This window comes from Coniophora puteana (genome assembly GCF_000271625.1).
Source record: "Coniophora puteana RWD-64-598 SS2 unplaced genomic scaffold CONPUscaffold_13, whole genome shotgun sequence".
Taxonomy (NCBI): domain Eukaryota; kingdom Fungi; phylum Basidiomycota; class Agaricomycetes; order Boletales; family Coniophoraceae; genus Coniophora; species Coniophora puteana.
Genome location: NW_006913065.1, coordinates 557,858 through 576,537, shown reverse-complemented (window position 1 = coordinate 576,537; position 18,680 = coordinate 557,858). Strand labels below are relative to the sequence as shown.

Here is an 18,680-nt window from a genome sequence, read left to right as displayed (position 1 = left end):
AGCGTCTCCAGGAGCCCTTGAATCTTTTCTAGAGACTTTGACCGATCGCCTATTTCGTCCCGCCGTCGAAGCGAGAGCAAGTCTAAAACCTTCAGCAGCACCGATTCTTTCGTCTGAGGTTTCTCGCTCAGAAGGACATTACCGATGCTGATATCACGGTGCTGAAAGTCATTGCACAGCATGTTCCAATATCCTATAGATAATGATCAGCGTCACAGATACATTGCTTCTGGAGAGCAACGATGTACCTAACATTGCGTGACCAATAGCAGTGAAGAGCTCTGAGGGCGTCTTAGCAGTAACGAGAGAGCGGCCGGCAAAACTGGAAACATGCTGCCGTAGCACTCGGTGCTCTGGCGAAAAAGACTCGTTCGCATCGTCGTTGAACACCTTCCAGGGCGTAGCGAGCTCAGGCTCTAGGAAGAGATGATTGGTCGCGGGAAGATCCTCCTTGTGGTGAACTATAGCCGCGTAGTAATGCTTCGCGACGCCAAACCCCTCTCCGCACGCCCCAAATAAATTCTTCTCTGCGTCGAAACACTGTGAGGACTCCCACGAGCATTTGCTCACGATATCGAAGTTTTGGTCCGCATAGATATCTCCGTCGTTCGAGAGGGTTTCAATGTCCTGTTGTATGGAGCGAACCTTGCTCTGTTGGAAGGAGACTATCGTGGTAAGTGGTTTGAGACACAGTGAGTTTGACCCCGTCATGAATTAGTGGAAAGACGTACTCGCTGCCGGCTGCACAGTGGAAATACCGCGAACAGCCCCGAGTTTACCACTGCTAAATTCAGTAGTGCCGGTATCAGATGGCAGGGTGGTATCATCGCCATCTACGCGGGTGAGAGTAAGATTGCTAGCGGTTAGTAAGAAAAAGACAGCGAGCGCTTGACCTGAACGTACCGAGTTTTGTACGTTTACCTTCCGAAGCAGTAGCTTCTTCCGATTTGCGTTTTTTGCTAGCTAGGATGCCTTGCGTGACGTCAGAGCTGAAGGCCCCGTCGCGAGCCCATAGGCGCCAAATCTCAGGACGTCGGCCTCGCACGGCCAACGTGCTTTGAAGGACTTCCTTGATCCCAAGTTTGGTCTCACGTCCGCCGTCTTCGCGAGGGAGGCAACAAGCGGCATGATCACACCATTCGGGTAATCCTGCATCGCCTCGAGTTCTCCAGGTAAGGATAGCAGAGAACAGACGAAGGATCTCCTTACAGTCGTCTCTGTCGTCTATCTTGAGCGGCGTGGACGCTGTAAGGCCGCCGGAGTGATAGACTAGAAACCGAAGATGCCTGTCCGCGTGATGATAAGCTAGGACTAGTGAGAACTGCCGCAAGGGGACTGCACAGAAAAGCCCCAGCGAATATGTTGCAGCCCGAACAACCAAGTCCTCCCAAGGCTGATTTCCGACCTCAACGGGTATGAGAAGCTCGCAGTGTTTCTCATTGAGTTGGGCTCTATCAGAAAGAGTCCATGAAAAGTGTTCAGGGGGACCTGATGAGGCGTGAACGCCTCCCCGAACTTCAGTCTTTGTTGGAATATACCCAGCTAAGGCAGGCTTGACACGGGCGACATCGCCTATTCCAACGCCGAGGTAGCTAGTGTACGGGGTGAAGGATAAATTCCTGTAAAAAGGCTCATACATCTTGTCTGTGAGTCCGAGGGCAACCTCGAGGCAACACTGCAGCCACTTAGCCAAGGGGTCGTAATGCAGACGTTCTCCGGTGGTGGAAGGGAAGTGTACGTCCCGTGCCCGCTGAAGCGTCTCAAGTTCCCGAACGGCCTGGTCCAGTAGGCCATCGCCAACATGAAGGTGAACATCATAGTATTCTATGCGATCCAGGACGTTCTCGTTGAGCAGAGGAGCATCAGGCTTGCGAGACTTGGCGGAGAGGGCATGGGCAAGATGTATGGGTTTCATCTCCCATGTAGCACCCCAGAGCTCGTTCTGCATCATCATTTCCAGCCGTAATTGATAACCTGGATCCTGAATGACCGACTCAAGACAATTGCTGCTTGGTCTGGGGGCGCTTCTAGAACTGTTGTGCGAGTCACCATGGAAGTCTAGCTTGTTCAACTTGCTGGACACTCGCACGGGTGTCGACGAGGGGCGTGAACCATCGGGCATCATTTCAAGTGAAGCTGATTGACGAAAACGATGGGGCGATGGAGAGGGAGGTGTGGGCAAAGGGAAATCACGAAATTGACGCGTGCGCGACGCGTCAAGCTCGTCCAACAAAGATGTTATTGGTTCCGCGTGTCCCCATTCCAAGTTTCGCACCCTGTAATTTCCTGCCATGTTTTCAAGCTCAAATCTTCGTACTATGTTATACAGTAAAACTCAACTCCAGAGCGTTTTGAACGTTAACGCTTCAGTGAATTAATGGTAATATTAATGCAGCGAGGGTGAACAAATCTTGGGCTCTGGGGCGCGTGACAGGAGACTTTGAAACTCCGATCTGCGGTATGCCGGTTCGACAGCACAAGTCAAAGTCCCTTGGTTTATCATGGATGAGCTACCCACAGGGATTCTGGTTTTTACACAGTCTCCGGATCGTCAGAATGAGGGTCCTTCATTTTGCGTTGCATCGAGGGTTCTACGATACTGTACGGAATTTAAAGTATAAGTACTGTGCACACGTCAGCGGATATTGCCGAGAAATAAATCTCCGCAGACCCCGCTTATTGTTGTGGCACTCTACACTTTCTCCTCGCTCCTTTCGATCAATGGCGTCTCCGCTACCCATAGCCAGGCCTCAGTTTTTACCCGACCTGCTGGACCATGACAGCCCCGAAGCTCTAAAGGCATACGAAATATGCAAGCGATGCGAGATGCAAGTCGTATCCGTCGACCCTGATCACTGGAGCCTCGTCAACATTCGTGTCGTTGGCTACCTAATGCAATACCCACCGGGTCCCACTACTGTCAGTTGCGTCGCGAGAGAGGTCAGAAACTGCAGTGCTCTCGCGACAGATGAACAGTTCGACAAACGCGCATCGAAGCTGAAAGAAAACGAAGTCTCTTCACCATGCAAGCAATGCACGGATTTAAACACCTGCGATAAGTGCAAAGATCTGACAGAGGGAAAGCCACTGTGGCAGCTACTCAGCGCTCTTGGGAAACTCTATCGCAACTACCTCCTCCGTTCCTGTAGGGCCCTTACTTCTTTATAACGTCCGAGATTAATTCGTTTACAGTTCGTAGGTTTAAGGGGCGAACACCTGTACCTTCGGATCATCCCAGCCAAACGAGCTCCTTCGATGAGATAAGGAATGAGCTTGACATTGTGCTTGAGGTTGCTCCTCGCAGCCATGCGACTGCAAAAAAGCAGGTGAGCGAGGGTTAACGCAGCGGCCGATCTCATGTGTTCTTCCCATAGGCATCAATAAGGGACAGGAATCGGTGTATTGTCACCGGCTGTGTGGAAACTCAAGAAGCAAAGAAAGTGATGCAGGAGGGTCGAGACCCTGGTCCTTCTGCGCACCTGGATTGTGCACACATTTTTTCAGAGGCAACGAACACCTACCTGGATGATGCAAACAAGGTATAATATACGGCATGCCTCGGGAACTGATCTCTAACGTTCACACAGAGAAATTATGCATCCGCGTCGTGGGCAATAACTCATCGCTTCGGATTTCAAGAAATCCTTGAAGATTTTAACGGAAAGAATGTCCATTCTCTGAAGAATATCCTAACCCTCGCTCTTGATGTTCATCAGGAATTTGACGACCTTAGACTATACCTTGAAGAAGATATTGTAAGTTGTTCAGTTCTCTGATTCCACTCCGGCTTCCATGTTGTTGTCGCAGAGTGTTCCGAACCGTTATTATGTTCGATGCACGGATGGCCACCCAAAGGCCGTTCATGCTGCCACTCCTGACCACGTTACCTTCTCAACAAGTGATGATGTGAATTTCCCGTTGCCGGAGCCAAAGTACCTCAGGATCCACGCCGCCTGCTGCAAGGTGGCTCATATGTCGGGAGCCGCCGACATTTTTCGTCTTGAAGACGTGGACGATCCGGACCCTTCGGAACCTGTGTTTGCTCATGCTCTGGGAGCACGCCTTAGCCTGCTTGTTTGGGAGTCCCACTTTACTTCCCGTGCTCAAGTTGTCTAGTGTTTCCCCTTTGACACTGGCTTAAAGCTCGGATGGAGACATTGAGAAGCCTCGTCATCATGTAATATAGTAGCTCTAATTGAAGACCTTGACGAAGTCCACTATTTGCAACGACCCTGCCTGGCATTGGCGCATTCAATGACCAGGTATACCTAGCACGAGCTGAGCCACCCCAGTTTACCTGGATCCTTATTCGGCTCTTGTCCCAGCTTTAAGCTTCTCTTTGCTCCCATTCACGTCGACCCTACACGTTTGGCCTAGCCGTGTTGTGGTCCATCATGTTCAATACGTTGATACTATATTTCTCTGAGCCTATAAGTAGTTCGCTGGGGGTTGGTACTACGGGATACGAGGCAAGAAAAAATGAATGATCCTGGCCCTATGTCTGAATTGTCGAGTTGGCAATGTTTTGTCCTTACACCCCCTATCTCTTGGTGCATCACATGATGACCTGCATGTCGACGCCCACCTTGTCCACCTCGACCCTCCCCGGCCCCGTCCAGGAGCTCGAGACCGCCGACGATGCCCTCGCCTACCTCAACAACACCCTCCTCCCCGATGCCTCCCTAACCGCTCTCGAGGGCCAACTCGCCGACCTCCTCGCCTCCTTCGACAGCGCCGCAGAAAGCACCTCCGCCGCCCTCGAGCGCACCCTCGATGACGCAGCCCGCAGCGTCCCCCGCCTCGCATACGACCTCCACTTCATGCGCGACGGCGCCCTCGGCCTCGCGTCCCTCCTCTCCCGCACGCGCAGCGCCATGCCCGCCGCCTCCGCCGCAGACTCAGAGGCCCAACGTGCGCTCGCCGATCTCGCGCGCCTGGACCGCACACGCACGCGGATGGAGGCCGCGCGGGGTGTCCTCCGCGAGGCCGAATCATGGAGCACGCTCGAGGGCGAGGTCGGCGCGCTGCTCTCTGAGAAGACGTACGAGAAGGCCGCGGAGCGACTCGCCGATGCCCGCAAGAGCATGGTCGTATTCAGTGGCACGCCCGAGTACGAGCCCCGTCGCGCGCTGCTCGTGAGCCTTCAGAATGAGCTTGAAGCTGCCCTAAGCGCTGCACTCGTCGCAGCGTTCAGTGCGCAAGACGTGGCACTCTGCAAACGATTCTATGGCATTTTCGTGCGCATCGATCGCGAGGGAGAGTTCAGAAACTACTACTATGGGTCGCGAAGGACGACACTTGTCGCTTCGTGGACGACATGCGATACGACGGTCACAACAACAGGAACTGACACACCAACTGCGGGCACGCCCATCACGACTACAGCATTCAGCGTGCAGTTCTGGACGACCTGGCTCTCCTCCTTCCTCGGCATGCTCAACGTCGAGCGGCACGCGATCCCCTCCATCTTTCCAGATCCACAGGCTACATTCTCCACCCTCGTCTCATCCACCCTCTCCGCCCTCCAACCAAGCCTTGCACAGCGCCTCGCAGGCCTCAGCCTGTCCAACATCGTCACAGTCTACGAAAAGACCGAAGAGTTCGCGCGCTCGGTTGAGCGCGTCGTCGAAAAGGTGCGCATGGCGACGACACCCGTCCCCTCTGCCTCGCCCAAGTCCATGCTCGAAAAGGAGCTCAGCGGTGCCCCTTCACCGGCAGCCGCCTCCCCCGGCGAGAGCACCCACGAACGCACCCTCAGCCGCCCGCCTTCGCACGCAAGGCGCCGCTCCTCGATGCGCATGAGCGTCAGCTTCCGCGCGAACTCTGCCTCAAGCGCGGGACGCGGTGGCGAGCAGGGACCTGGGGGCAGCGGCAACGCTAATGCTCAAGACGACCAAGACGCAGCGTCAGAGTGGGAGCTCGCGCTCTTCCATGCGTTCCTCGACTTCCAGGCGGACTACGGCGTGCTCGAGCGGCGCTTCCTCCTCGACGAGCTCGCGCGCTCCACTGCTCAACACCCTCAGTCACGCTCGTCGTCGTGGGACGTCGAAGAAGGCGGCCGGCGCATGCGCGAGGAGGCACTGGACGTGTTCGCCGCTGCGGAGGACGCGCTCGCGCGCTGCATCGCGTTCACGCACGGCTTCGCCGCCGTGGGGCTTGTGCAGGCTGTCGACGGATGTGTGAGCGAGTGGATATCGCGCTGGAAAGCCGTCGTCGAGGCTGTCTCCAAGGCCTCTGCGAACGCATCCAACGGAGCTGGCGCCGGCGCAGCGGACGTGGGCGCGACAGACGGGAGCGAGGGCGAGCTCGCGGACTTGGACTACACGGCGCGCGACTGGGCCGACATCCAACGCGCAATGCGCTTTCTCGGCGCCGGGCGCGCGACGCTCGAGCGCGTCAGCACGTGCGAGGGCAAGATCAGGAAGACGCTCTCGCAGGTGCACAAGCAGCACTACGCAAGTGCAGGCGCGAGCGCCGCGTCCCGAAAGGGACACATCGGGATGGTCAAGAACGCGCTGGACTCGCCCGAGCTCGGAACTTTACTCGCCTCATGTAGTGCCAACGCACCTCCGACCTCGACCCCGACTCCAACCCCTGCCGCCTCCCTGCTGACGGCAGCCCGCGGCGCACTCGCCGACCTCGCAGGCGCATGCCAAGTCTCGCTGCAACGCGTCTTGCTCGCGCCGCTCCTCGCTCACCTCACTCCCTACGCCTCCCTCCCCATCTGGGCCGAACGAGTCCCCTCCACAGCATCCACCGCCGGCGGCCTCGTCGTCCCCACATTCTCGCGCGACCCGACGCCAGGCGTACAGCGCCTCGCCGAGGGCCTACTGAACCTCCCGCGCCTATTCGACGTCGTGCTCGGGGACGAGGGCGTCCCGTTCCTCCCCACGTCCGCATCCTCCAGCGCGACGGGGCCCGGCCACAGCGAAGATGAAAACCCAGAGGCGGTCGTGGCCGCGTGGCTCGCGAGTCTGGGCCAGGTGGTGCTCGCGCACGTCGTCACGACCGCGCTGCCGCGGATCGTAGCGCTCTCGGAGAGCGGGCGCGCGCAGCTCGTCATCGACCTGGAGTACCTCGGCAATGTGCTCCATGCGCTGGGCGTCGAGGGCGTGGGCGCCGAAATCGACGAGGGCGGGCAGGTGGTGGACCAGGAAGAGGAAGACGGTGTGTTGCAGAGGTGGGCAGGTCTCGTTAGGATGGACGACGCTGCGTTTGAGCAGGCGTTTGCGTCAAGAGACCGGGATGATAATGTTATGCGCGAGGTCGTACGCATGAGAAGAGCTGGCAGGGATACGCGATAGGTACCTCGAAGGTGGTGTACAGTATCATTAGCTTGCTGCGAATTATCAGCCCTTGCGACTTGTACGTTTGCTAGGACGATGCTCTAAGTATGATAATACACTGAAAGTTGAACGCATGCACATGAAGCCCGAGGACGAGGAGATAGTTAAATAGAGCAGGTATGATAGATGCAACGAGTAGATGAGATATACAGTACAGACCGACAAAAAAACGAAGCAGTTGCAACATTCCTCCTTTTTCGCCCTCCAACATTTCCTTCAAGATCCAGAAGAACGCGACCAAATGCGCGTCAAGAAACGGCCGCCTCACCGAGCATACGGATGGAAGTTGTGCTGCCCACGACTCGACATGCGCGCGGGCCCGAGCCCATTGTTCATCGCCATCCGCTGGGCGCCCGCACCCATCCCGCCCGCCCCGCCCATCATCATCCCGTTACCCCCGCCCATGCCCTGCATGCCCCCGCTGCCCCCGCCAGCACCGCCCATCCCGAGCCGCTGGCCCATACGCATGCCCCCGCCCATACCCTGCATGCCCATCCCGCCGCCGTTCATCATCCCCATCCCCATGCGCATCCCCATCGGATTCATCCCACCCATCCCGCCGCCCATCCCCTGCATCCCGCCCGCGCCGGCCATGTTGCCCATCCCCATATTGGCCATGCCCATGTTCCCCATGCCACCTCCGCCCATACCTCCCTGGCCCATGTTCCCACCCATATTTCCGCCCATGTTCCCGCCCGGACCCATACCCCCGCCCATCATGTTGTTCATCCCGCCGCCCATCATGCCACCCATCATCATAGGGTTCATCATCATCGGATTCACCATGCCTATGTTGCCCATCCCACCGCCACCGCCACCACCACCACCGGCCATCTGGCTCATCATCCGCTGGTAGAGCATCGACGTCGCATTATTCATCTGCCCCGCGCCTGAGAAGCCGCCAGCGCCCATCCCACCAGCGACCGCGCCGCCCTGTGCGGAACCGCGCCCGTCGCTACCACTGAGGTCCCCACTGCCACCGTTCTGGCCCTGCTGGCTGCGCGCTTGTTCGCGCTGCGAGCGAGGTTGGGCGGCCTTGACTTCGATCTAAAAAAAATGCAACACTTAAACGGCTGAAACGCGGCTAGATCTCAGAACACGTACCTCCTTATCATCCAAGACGAGCCCCAGTTTGCCGACAAACGAAGCAGAGTTGCCCGCATCTTCAAACGTAACAAACCCAAAACCCTTCGAGCGGCCCGACTCGCGGTCGACCATCACAGTCGCATCGACGACCTTGCCAAACGCCGAAAAAAACGCGCGCATCGAGTCCGCCGTCGTCACCGGCGACAGGCCACCGACAAAGTAACGCGTATTCCGCAGATGCTCCTCACGCGGAATCGCACGCTTGGGATCGATCTATCATACCAGCAGTCAGTAAACGCGACCAACAAGACAGATGGGGAGACGCATATATGCGGTGAGTGCACGTGGAACATAACCTACAGCTTTGCCATCGAGGATATGATGGTCCTTGGCAACCACGGCAGACACGGCCTCTGCATCGTCGAACGTGAGGAACGCAAAGCCCCTCGACCTGCCGTCGGGATCACGCATGATCGTGCATGCGTCGACCTTGAGAGCTCAGAGCGTAAGCCAAACCCTACACACAAATATAATGGCACTGAGCTCAGCGCTCGCAATTACCTTGCCGAACTGCGCAAAGTAGTTTCTCAGACCCTCTACAGAAATTTGACGAGGCCACAAAAGGAGAATGGATATGTCAGCGAAAAAAAGTTGGCATTGTATATCGCGAAGGACGTATACCATCTGTTGTATCCCAGTTAAGGCCGCCAATGAACATTTTGCTATCATCGGGAAGGACCGTATCGGTAGCGAGGTAGCGAGAACCATTGACAGAGTAGTACGTGACGTGAGTGGGTGTCGGGTAGTCCAGAAAACGATGACGACGACGTAAGGATATTAGTTCCAGATATCGAGAGCAGATACGAGCGCAGATAAATAGGAAGAGAACAGAGCAGAGCAGAGATCATAGCGGAGGTAAGAAAAGAATAGAAAAAGCAGGTAGCAAGCAGCAAGCAGAGCTAAAACATGTCGATGCAATGTGCAAAGTGTCCAGTAGCAGCTACTGTATGCGTCTTTGTCGTCTTCGGCGCGCACATAAACACGACGCATAACCTGACGAGCCAGTACAAACGTTCGTGCGTACGAGCGCATACAGCCGAACGATAGCAGCCTCCTCCCTGAACGTCAACCAGCAGCTCACACCGCCCCCAACCCAAGCGGACACACAGCCATCTCCAAAACCAAAAACAAAAGTCCACTCACCCTTCGTCCTTCATCTCAGACGGACGCAGCGCCCGCTCCCCACCACGCTTCACCGCGCCCATATGCGTCTCAATCGGGCTCACGCCCGCGTTCGGGTCCGGCAGCGGCGGCCGCTGGATGCGCTCCTGGCTCGGCGTCTGCTGGTACGCCGAGAACTGCTTCGCCACCTGCGCCGAGTACGACATGGAGTCACCGCCCGCTGCTGCGGCTGCTGCGGCGGCGGCGGCGGCGGCGGCGGTCGTAGCCTGGGGCTTCGCAGGGAGAGCGGCCGAGGCGGAGACGGAGGATACGACGCCCATCATGGGTGAGGGCCTGTTAGGAGAAGTCATGCTCGCCGAGGGCTTTACTGCTGTGGAAGAGGCGTCGGTAGTGGTGGGTGAGGCGGGTGGCTTTTCCGTCACGGGTGAGTTCTCGTCGTCGAGGGGGACGATGAGCTCCTCGTCGCCGTAAAGATCTGTCAGTTTGGAGACAATGAGTGGGATTAGAATGTGTTAATATCTAAACACTCACCGCCGTAGAGGTCGGAGTCGTCCTTGCTGGAAGCCATGCCTGAATAGACGAAAGAAAAGGGGAGGTTAGAGGAGAGGAGGAAAAGAAAGTGTCGGTGGTGGTGGTGAGTCGGAAGAGCGGTGTTGAAGCAGTGGGTGCTTGTGTCCAGCCAACTCAACCTTGTCCATTCCTCTTCTGGCACATTATTTGTCCTCAATTTTCAAGTCAACAAAATCCCCATGCATCATGCGTTAATGCGTAATAAATACTACTAGGATATGAATGACAGTATGTAATAGGACGATGTGAGACAACACGAAACGTGGGGACCGACTAGTGAGCAACCTGGAAAACATCAACAGTATGGTACAACAATCGCAGCTCTCGGTTTAACGCGCCGACCAAGAGACCGCACCGAGCATAGAAAGGGCGTGTAGATGTGCGACTATATACAAGCAACCAAGCGAGGGATCAGTGCACGCCGTTGACGAGCATGCTCACCCGCCCATTCCGTAGTCGCTGTGCCGTCCGCTCCGCAGCCGCATCGTACACAAAATGCGGCTTTGCTCGCGGCACAAGCCCCACATTGTCCGAGTCTGAATCCGAGAACGACTCCCGTCTGTTGTACGCGTCTCTGCCGTTCGAATATGGGTCGTTGTTCGTTGCATAGTCTGACGAATCATCAGTACACCATTAAACCAAACATAAGAAGAAGAAAAAGGTCAACTCACCTTCCGGATCCTCGACAACCCTCCGCTTCCCCAACGCCTTCTCGCTCGGCCGATACGGCATATCGTACCCCACCTCGCCCTCCTCCCCATTCACCCTCAACCGCTCCATCGCCTCCGGCACATCGTAATACCCCGGCTGCAACACCGATGGATGCGCTCCTGCCCCCGCCCCTGATACATACGCCGGCACATACGTCTGCTGCAGCATCGGCGGGCTCTTTTGCATCATCACCCCATTATCCAAGCTCTCCGACCGCACCGGCCTCGTAACAGCCAGCACCTTCTCAAGCGACGGCGAGCGCGAATGCGCCAGCTGCTGCTGCTGCATCGGCGACCGCGGCCCAATCGGGTGCGCCTGCATCGGCGGCGCGAGCATCGTCGGCGTCGTCGTCTGCGTCGGCGGCGACACCGGGTAGTGCACCGGCGGGTGATGCGGCATCGGCGACGCCACGTTCGGTACATTCGGCGGCATCGGCAACGGGTGCGCCGCGTTCGGGTGCACCGCTGGCAGCCCATACGCTTGTCGCGGCGAGGGCGAGCCCGGCGGGGATGGTGACGGCGTGCGTGGTGGTACCGGAGGTGGCACGTGCGATGGTCTGGCATCATCCTGAGCAGAATGCTCGCCGTTCGCCGGCTGCTGCTGCTACACCGTCCCATAAGCTTCATGCAAAATACACAAACCCAACAATGTAACACATACCCTAGGATCATGCCTCACCTCTCGCTTGCTCCTCTCCTCCACATGCCTCTCCGACACAAGCCGCGCATAATCATCATACATCCTCAACACCTCCAACAACGCGCTGTTCGCCGCCAACAACTCCTCCAACAGCCGCTCCTCAATAGTCATATCAGCCTGCTGGCCCCCGTCAGACCCCGCATTCACGCCGTTCTGCCCCGAGCGGCTCCGCCCATTCAGCGCCTCGGCGCGCGACCGCTCGGCACCCGCAGAAGCCCACGGGATCTGGGTATAGATGAGCTCCTGCGAGAGACGGCACTTTTGGTAGAATTCCTGCGGATCAACGGTCAATTAGCCTCTTAACACGATCCTGACCCAAAATAAGGTTATTTACCCGATTGATTGGTAGCTCGATGTCCTCTGGGAGGGCATTCAGCAGGTTGCTCGCGAGCAGATTTGCGTTGCCACGCGCAATCTTGCACTCCTGGAACAGCCGCCGGATGTCTTCATCTGGTGGTATAATATGGTTCTGGCTCCGAGATCCACGTGGCGATTTTTTGCGTGGTGGCGATTGTATGGGCATCGTCTGGCAATTTGTAGTGCTCAGTCTAGGCTCGATCGCCTTATCACATGGACTTACAGGTGAACGCGACAGAGGTGCGGTAGAGGGTGGCGTCCCTTGGTGTTGATGATGCTGATGATCAGGGACTGAGGACGGCAATGAATCCTGCGAATACTGCCATTGTTGTGATGGTGCGTTCATCATAGGTGGGCTGAACATGACATCTTCGTTGTCGAAAGGGATGCCTCCGTCGGGTTTGTCGGCAGGCTTGAGCCTCGCCCACAACTGACGGAAACCATCTTTATCCCGTTCCTTGGAGACATTGTGACTTCCTGTAAATGACTTGTTCAATAACTTGATATCAACTTCAAACAGCAAACGCACGAGAAGAAAAGATATACGCTGCGGCGGCCAGAACCTCCATCAGCCGTTCGCGGACGACGGGGGAGGTACGTGTTGACGTCAACACATCCTCCAGCGTTTCAATAAACTTGCGTGACGAGATTTGACTGAGAAGCGTTTCAGACGCGTTTCGAAGCATAATCGCCCACAGCTATTCAGTAGAATCGAGTTAAAACGCGGCAGGAAGCGAGCAAGCAGCAATAAAAAGAAGGGCACATACGCGTGCGGCCGAAAGTTGTGCAGACGGCTCGGCATATCTAAGCATTGCGGATTTCCGCGTCAGAAGGAAGCCGGGATTCCATGAGGCGAGCCCGTGGACCTACTTGAACTCTCGTCGGAGCGCCTTGACCGCCTCCTTGGCATTCGTCTCGTTCGCTGACGCACGCTCGCACACCTCGAGCACGAGCGACCAGTCCTCCGACGCAGTCGCAGTTAAATATCCTGGTCCGCCTCTGCATCAGCTTCCACAACTCGCTGCAGCACCAGCACACGCACCTATCATGCGCGTAATCTCATGCGACTGATCCTCCTCTCTGCGCTCTCTCACCGACGCATTGCCCTTCCCGCCCTCTCTCACTCTCTCCCGATCTCTGTCTCTATCTCTGTCCCTATCGCGATCCCGCAGCATCCCATCCAGCCACCCTTTGCGCTCCTTGCGATCCTTGGAGCCAATAAGCTCCACCGACGGCGTCTGGCCATGCGTCGGCGCATGCACAGGCACAGTGTGATGCGAGTCCTCGGACAGATCGCCGACCGAGTGCTGATGCTGAATGTGCCCGCCGTGTGCCTCTTGGTGGTGCGGGTCGAGGGCCTTGAGGATGCCGAGCGCAGCGGGACCCGAGGCAGAGGGCGGTGAGCGTTTGCGCGCGTTTGGGTGCGTGGCGGCGCTGTCGCTGCGATCGGGGCGGGCTGTGCGCTGGGAGGGCGTGACGGAGGTGTTGTTGGAGAGATTGCTGAACGGGGACGGGGAGCGTGCCATGGCGACTGCAGCGACGGCTGTCACTGCGGCGGGGGGAGGTGTCGGAGCTGTTCCTGGGCCCTGGACCTGAGGTGCAGCTGGAGCGGAGGCGGGGGAAGAGGCGGCAGAGGTGGGACCTAGTGGTACAGAAGAGAAAGAGTTCTGGGATGATGGGGGCTGGGAGGAAGATATGGGCGGTGCGTAGGCGCCGTTGCCGGGCATAGCGTAGGGATCATCATATGCTTGGGATGCGGGTTCCCAGTAGGAGTCCGAAGAGGCACGGCCAGAGAGAGTCTCCTCGCCATAATGGTGTGGATTTGGGGCGAATATGGGTGGTGGGAGATTGGACATGTCCTGTGCGATGGCTAGGTGGGAGGACTGTTGGGAGATGTTGGATAGGGAACTGGACATACCTCGTCGATGCCAACGCCTGGCGCGTCTGTGCCTGAGACGACCTTGGTAAGCTTGGGTTTGTCGCGGCCAAAGAGCTTGAGACGATTCATGGTGTCGAAATGTGCGTGAAGAGGACAGCGCCGGCGATGGAGAGGAAGGGGAGGAGGAGGAGGAGGAGGGGAAGAAGGATCTGTATGGCAGAGGAGGAAGGAGTTTGTCGTCCAGCCACAGCGAAGTCAACAAGGCTGTGCTTCCGAATTTTCGCCTCTTCCTAATCGACTACAACTTTGCTTATAATTTCTACACACTACCCCGTCCCGCCCGACACCGAGCAACATCTAACAACTCATTTATTTACAATCACTAATAATCTTTCACTGGCAGCTAGCGCTATGCTCCTCCTCCGCGTACAGGCACCCTGCCAACCGCCCTACGTTCCCTCAAAATCACCGCGCAGGCTGCCTCCAGCGCGGCCGGCGTGTACTCGAAACTCGCTACGCACGCACTGCACCCGTCCACCCTCTCGCTTCCCCCTATCACCTCATACGGCCCACAGCTCGCCAGCATCACGATCGGAGTCGCCGCACCGTCGCTGGCAGCGCTCGCAACTTCTTGCACCCGCCGGAGATACTCGAGCTGCCACCCGCTCTGATCAGCATTCCGTGTCACGAATATCACCGCACCGAGCCCTCCACCCTTCAACTCGCCGACTACCTCCGCTCCGATCTCGCCTCCCGTCTTGCTCAGGGGCGAGTAGACGATCCACTTCGAGTTTGGTCGACGCCGCTTGACAGAATCTGCGAACGCGACGTAGTGCGGCCCAGCCGTGTTGCGCACCTGCCCTTCCTTGGTCCTGAGCACGCCCTCCGCATCGTCGACCGCCTTGTTCAGACTCTCCGTCTCAGGGAAGAGCACAAGCACTGTCTTATCCGCGTCGATATGAGGCACCGACCCCTGCACAAGCGCTGTCGAGCGCGCATAAGCCTCTGCGCTTAGCCGCGCATTCTTCTTGGCCAGCTGGGCGATCTCTGCATCACTAATCGAGCGGTCCAATACATCGTTCCAGGTTCCAGCAAATTCATCCTTGAGCTTCGCGATCCTTCGTCCGCTGGCCACGAGCTCGTCCATCGATAATGTACCATTCGAGACGGCCTCGTACGTCTTCCTGACAGACCCTTCATGGCGCTCCATGGTATGGCAGATCATCACGATATCCGCGCCGGCCTGCAGACTCATCACTGCGCCGCCTTCCGAACCGTATTCTTGCACGACCGCGTCCATCTCGAGGCAATCCGTCACGATCACGCCATCGAACTTGAGCTCACCGCGCAATAAATCGGTAGTAATTGCCCGCGATAGCGAGCAGGGGAGCTTGTCTGAGCCAGTGAGCTTTGGGAGGGCCATGTGCCCTGTCATAATCGTCGCTACATTTTGTTGAATAGCCTGGATGAAAGGGACGAGCTCGGTGGCGAGGATCGCATCTTTGGATTTGTCGATGACAGGCAGAGCGAGATGAGAGTCAACATGGGTGTCTCCGTGGCCAGGGAAGTGTTTGGGCGACGGTGCTATTCCTGCATCAGCCAGCCCTTGCGACACCTTGGCGACGTATTCTCCGACCTGCTTCGCATCTAAATTAGATACCACGGTTAGATTCTTGCTGGTGGTGGGCCCGCAATAACACGACATACCATCACCAAACGATCGGACTCCTGCAGCAAGAGATAACAGAACAAAGATCACAAGTGAGCCAGCAGCTCTCCCAATCCTCCTATCATCACGGTTTTACCCACCGATGACCGGGTTGCGCGGATCTGAGTTGACGTCTGCGACGGGGCTGTAGGCCCAGTTTATGCCAGCAGCCTTCATCTCTAGCCCGGTGGCCTTTGCGCACTCTCCAGCCAAGTTCGGGTCGCCCGTCGCCGCGATGGCCATGGCACCTGGGCTGCATCATGCGTTCAGCAGTGGCCGATTATGTGCCATTAAATGCGTACAACTGGGTGCCAGCTTCGCTCTTTTGCGCCGTCGAGCTGAACGCAGAGACGAGTCCTACATTTAACAAAAAATACAATAAAAACATGAGCGAGATCCGAGCAACACGGAACGCAAAGATGCGATGGCCAAACGACGTACCACACTCCTGGTCGATGCCGATCATGAGCGGACGCTCGTGCCCCGCATCCTTGGCGAGCCGCTGCAGGTCCTGGACGAGCGCATGCACCTGCTTGATGCCTGATGTTGCGTGGTTTCGGAATTCCGATTCATCCACCGTGACGATGTCGGTCGAAATGCAAGAAAGCGTGACTGAGATCTAGGGAGCGTCACAGTGGGTCGCACGACGAACTTTGTACATTCCGCTTCATCAGGATGATGCTCCTGCGCGTCCACAGGGATGACGTTGAGTGTGAAGTCCAAGATAGATCGACAGATGAAACAACGCACCCGACGTAGTACTCTTGGATAAGTTTTCGGACATCGTCGCTCACTTGGTGGCCGTGGAATCCAAAGACAAAGTGCTAGATGTGGCGAGTGTGATACAAATCTGGTGAGCCTGGGATTGCTCGATCATTGTTGCGAGTGCGGGGCGATCAGGCCGCCACACCGCCCGCCGTTCATGGGCGCTTGAGCGCTCCGGCTCGGAGTCAAGCGTTGACAAGTGTCTGATGTGCCTGGGGTCGACGACGATAGCAGCGGATGCTTACCTGACCGATTTCGCGTTTCTGCGCGTCTGTAAGTTCAGCAGACATGTTGCAAGTGAAGATAATGGGTCAGTGGACGAGAGATTGCCCCTGGGTCGGAGGTAGTAGAGATAATGCAGGGTTCGCGGAGGTCAAATTCGGGAACTTGCCGGCGGCAACGCGCGTACACTTTACGCGTGTAGAAAACGCGCTCCTCGACGCTGACCTCGACGACGACTCGAACAAGCCGTCTCCCACTCACCACCTTTGCTCATCTTGCTTGGAAACACAGGCAGATGCCAAGCAACCAGAATGCTCAAACAAACGCAACGACCGAGGTCAGTGACCAACGCACTCAACCTCTTGTTCAGGACGTACCGCAACTCTAGTACAGGCCCCACCTCCCGCCAAGAAGGCTCGCACAAGCAAAGCTCTTCCAGAGGGATTCGAAAAGCCAAAGTCGAAGCCAGCATATAAGCCACAGATTTCCCCGCGGTTCACCTCCGCATTTGAAGCTTCGTCGTCGAAGCCGAACTCGGTGCAGCGACCTTCGCACAAGCCACAGTCCCGTTCCAAGGTAGAGAGCCCAATATTCAATTCGGCGTTCGACAATGCAGGCAACTCGCCACGCCTGAATCAGGGAGAAGCAAGCTCGCGATCCAAGCCTACATCACGTTCCAAGCAGAGCCGCCCGGTAACCCCAACAACAGATGGCTTTCCAGCTGTTCAGCCAGCCCCTGAGCGCCCCTCCTCGCCATCCAGAGGTCAGAGGCAGCTTAAACACCCAGTTTTTGCTCATCCAAAGCCTCTGCGAGAGAAGCCCAAATCGTCCTCGTCCTCATCGAAACCGCAGAAGCCTCTAAACCCAATGCACGCCTTCCACCTCCCCCACCGCCAAGACCCACAGACTGAACCCGCACTAGACAAGCCCGTCTCCGTCATGCGCCGCGCGCCGCCCCCCATGCCCGTAGCGCCTAGCACCAAACCCGAGGTCGCAATGAAGCAGCTCCACCCTCCCGCCATGCCCGGAGCCGCGCCAGCGTCGCCGCCGCGCAACATGAAGACGATCATGTCGACGCGCGTCGCGCAGATCACGGACCCGACCAAGGACGGCGGCGCCGCGGAGGTGCTCTCGCTCTTCCTCCAGCAGCACGGACACAGCTTCATGTCCAGCGCCGACCGCGAGCTGCAGCGCGGGGTGATGGTCAGCCCAGACAAGCGCTCCAAAGGCGGCAAGGAGCCCAAGTTCATAAGGTACGCTAGTTGTTATCTTTGGATGATTCGAGTGACTGATAAAGCATATATGCTCTCTTACACAATCTTACGACAAAATCACGCCGTATTCACGCACGTTTGCATGCCACCCTTCCGGGATAACCATTTTGTTCTGGGGTTCACTTTATCCTCTCTTTCTCAAGAGGAGGCCTAGCCGAACGCGCGCAGCACGTTATATCAGGAACACAGACAAACTACACCCTCTGGCGCCGCCAGATGGAGCAGAAGCTCGAGTCCGGGTCCACAGCGCGCCTCTCACCCGACGTCCGATTCAAAGTCCTCAAAGTCCTGCATATCCTTCGCTCGCAGGACAAACCCGGCGCCAGGGCCCCCCGGGCGCATCCAGCGTCGTCGTCAGCGCCGCGGTGCGGCCTCGCGCTGTGTGTCCTCGTGGGCCGCCCCAAGCTAAAGTTCAACGTGGGCGAGCTGGCGGACGGACAGACCTACCTCGTCTTGCTTCCCTTCTCTCCCTCCTCCTCCGCGGTCGTTGGAGCGGCGGAGCATCTGCAGGAAGAGAGCGAGATCATGGCCTGGATGCCGTGGCAGAGTGCCGAGCTCGAAGAGGGAGCGGCGCTCACGCGCGCGCCTGTGCTGTCAGACGGCGAAACGCCGGAGGATTTCTCGAGGAAGGTGCTCGTCGTTTCGCGGTTCCATCTGCTCCCCAAGGAGTAGAAAGCGTCTGATGCCCGTGAGGACGCTATTACCTATCAGCTGCATTGCAATCAATCTTGCTCTGGTCCCACACGTCGAGGTGCTGCCTTAAGCAGAAGAAACTAGCTCGCGAATGAACCCATCATCCACCCCTCCTTTCCCTACTTGGCTACCTGCCCCGTAGTGCGATTGGCAAATTGCAGCTTGCGAACACTCGCTCCCGACAACCG

General features: G+C 57.3%; 7 protein-coding genes across 7 annotated transcripts; 3 read left to right on the top strand and 4 right to left on the bottom strand.

Moving 5' to 3' along the window:
* Positions 1 to 588: 588 nt before the first annotated feature.
* Positions 589 to 1,639, bottom strand: CONPUDRAFT_139442 (uncharacterized protein; the record flags this gene model as incomplete). The annotated part of the gene is made up of 3 exons (XM_007774900.1): positions 589 to 665; positions 732 to 833; positions 904 to 1,639. Coding segments are annotated over 3 exons (915 nt in total), but the record flags the coding sequence as incomplete, so codon positions are not given.
* Positions 1,640 to 2,723: 1,084 nt separating this feature from the next.
* On the top strand, positions 2,724 to 4,218 carry CONPUDRAFT_139441 (uncharacterized protein). Its single transcript, XM_007774899.1, has 5 exons — positions 2,724 to 3,145; positions 3,193 to 3,326; positions 3,375 to 3,539; positions 3,588 to 3,755; positions 3,808 to 4,218. Exons 1-5 carry the CDS (start codon positions 2,827 to 2,829, stop codon positions 4,114 to 4,116), a joined length of 1,095 nt encoding a protein of 364 aa, XP_007773089.1. The 5' UTR covers positions 2,724 to 2,826; the 3' UTR covers positions 4,117 to 4,218.
* A 353-nt stretch (positions 4,219 to 4,571) lies between these two features.
* Positions 4,572 to 7,304, top strand: CONPUDRAFT_63639 (uncharacterized protein; the record flags this gene model as incomplete). The annotated part of the gene is made up of 3 exons (XM_007774700.1): positions 4,572 to 5,674; positions 5,738 to 7,103; positions 7,155 to 7,304. The coding sequence occupies 3 exons, from the start codon at positions 4,572 to 4,574 to the stop codon at positions 7,302 to 7,304; spliced, it is 2,619 nt and encodes an 872-aa protein (XP_007772890.1).
* A 1,107-nt stretch (positions 7,305 to 8,411) lies between these two features.
* On the bottom strand, positions 8,412 to 9,153 carry CONPUDRAFT_63467 (uncharacterized protein; the record flags this gene model as incomplete). Its single annotated transcript, XM_007774693.1, has 4 exons — positions 8,412 to 8,705; positions 8,793 to 8,921; positions 8,994 to 9,028; positions 9,114 to 9,153. Coding segments are annotated over 4 exons (498 nt in total), but the record flags the coding sequence as incomplete, so codon positions are not given.
* A 1,059-nt stretch (positions 9,154 to 10,212) lies between these two features.
* Positions 10,213 to 13,976, bottom strand: CONPUDRAFT_139438 (uncharacterized protein). The gene is made up of 10 exons (XM_007774898.1): positions 13,870 to 13,976; positions 12,994 to 13,810; positions 12,822 to 12,939; positions 12,719 to 12,755; positions 12,481 to 12,649; positions 12,175 to 12,428; positions 11,929 to 12,120; positions 11,556 to 11,867; positions 10,856 to 11,498; positions 10,213 to 10,795 (listed from the first exon to the last, which is right to left on the bottom strand). The coding sequence occupies exons 1-10, from the start codon at positions 13,957 to 13,959 to the stop codon at positions 10,596 to 10,598; spliced, it is 2,832 nt and encodes a 943-aa protein (XP_007773088.1). The 5' UTR covers positions 13,960 to 13,976; the 3' UTR covers positions 10,213 to 10,595.
* A 187-nt stretch (positions 13,977 to 14,163) lies between these two features.
* Positions 14,164 to 16,593, bottom strand: CONPUDRAFT_130068 (uncharacterized protein; the record flags this gene model as incomplete). The annotated part of the gene is made up of 8 exons (XM_007775096.1): positions 14,164 to 15,477; positions 15,538 to 15,558; positions 15,640 to 15,791; positions 15,841 to 15,895; positions 15,980 to 16,078; positions 16,191 to 16,222; positions 16,289 to 16,362; positions 16,549 to 16,593. The coding sequence occupies 8 exons, from the start codon at positions 16,591 to 16,593 to the stop codon at positions 14,240 to 14,242; spliced, it is 1,716 nt and encodes a 571-aa protein (XP_007773286.1). The 3' UTR covers positions 14,164 to 14,239.
* Positions 16,594 to 16,822: 229 nt separating this feature from the next.
* On the top strand, positions 16,823 to 18,600 carry CONPUDRAFT_84659 (uncharacterized protein). The gene is made up of 2 exons (XM_007774897.1): positions 16,823 to 17,778; positions 17,943 to 18,600. Exons 1-2 carry the CDS (start codon positions 17,393 to 17,395, stop codon positions 18,469 to 18,471), a joined length of 915 nt encoding a protein of 304 aa, XP_007773087.1. The 5' UTR covers positions 16,823 to 17,392; the 3' UTR covers positions 18,472 to 18,600.
* Positions 18,601 to 18,680: the final 80 nt, after the last annotated feature.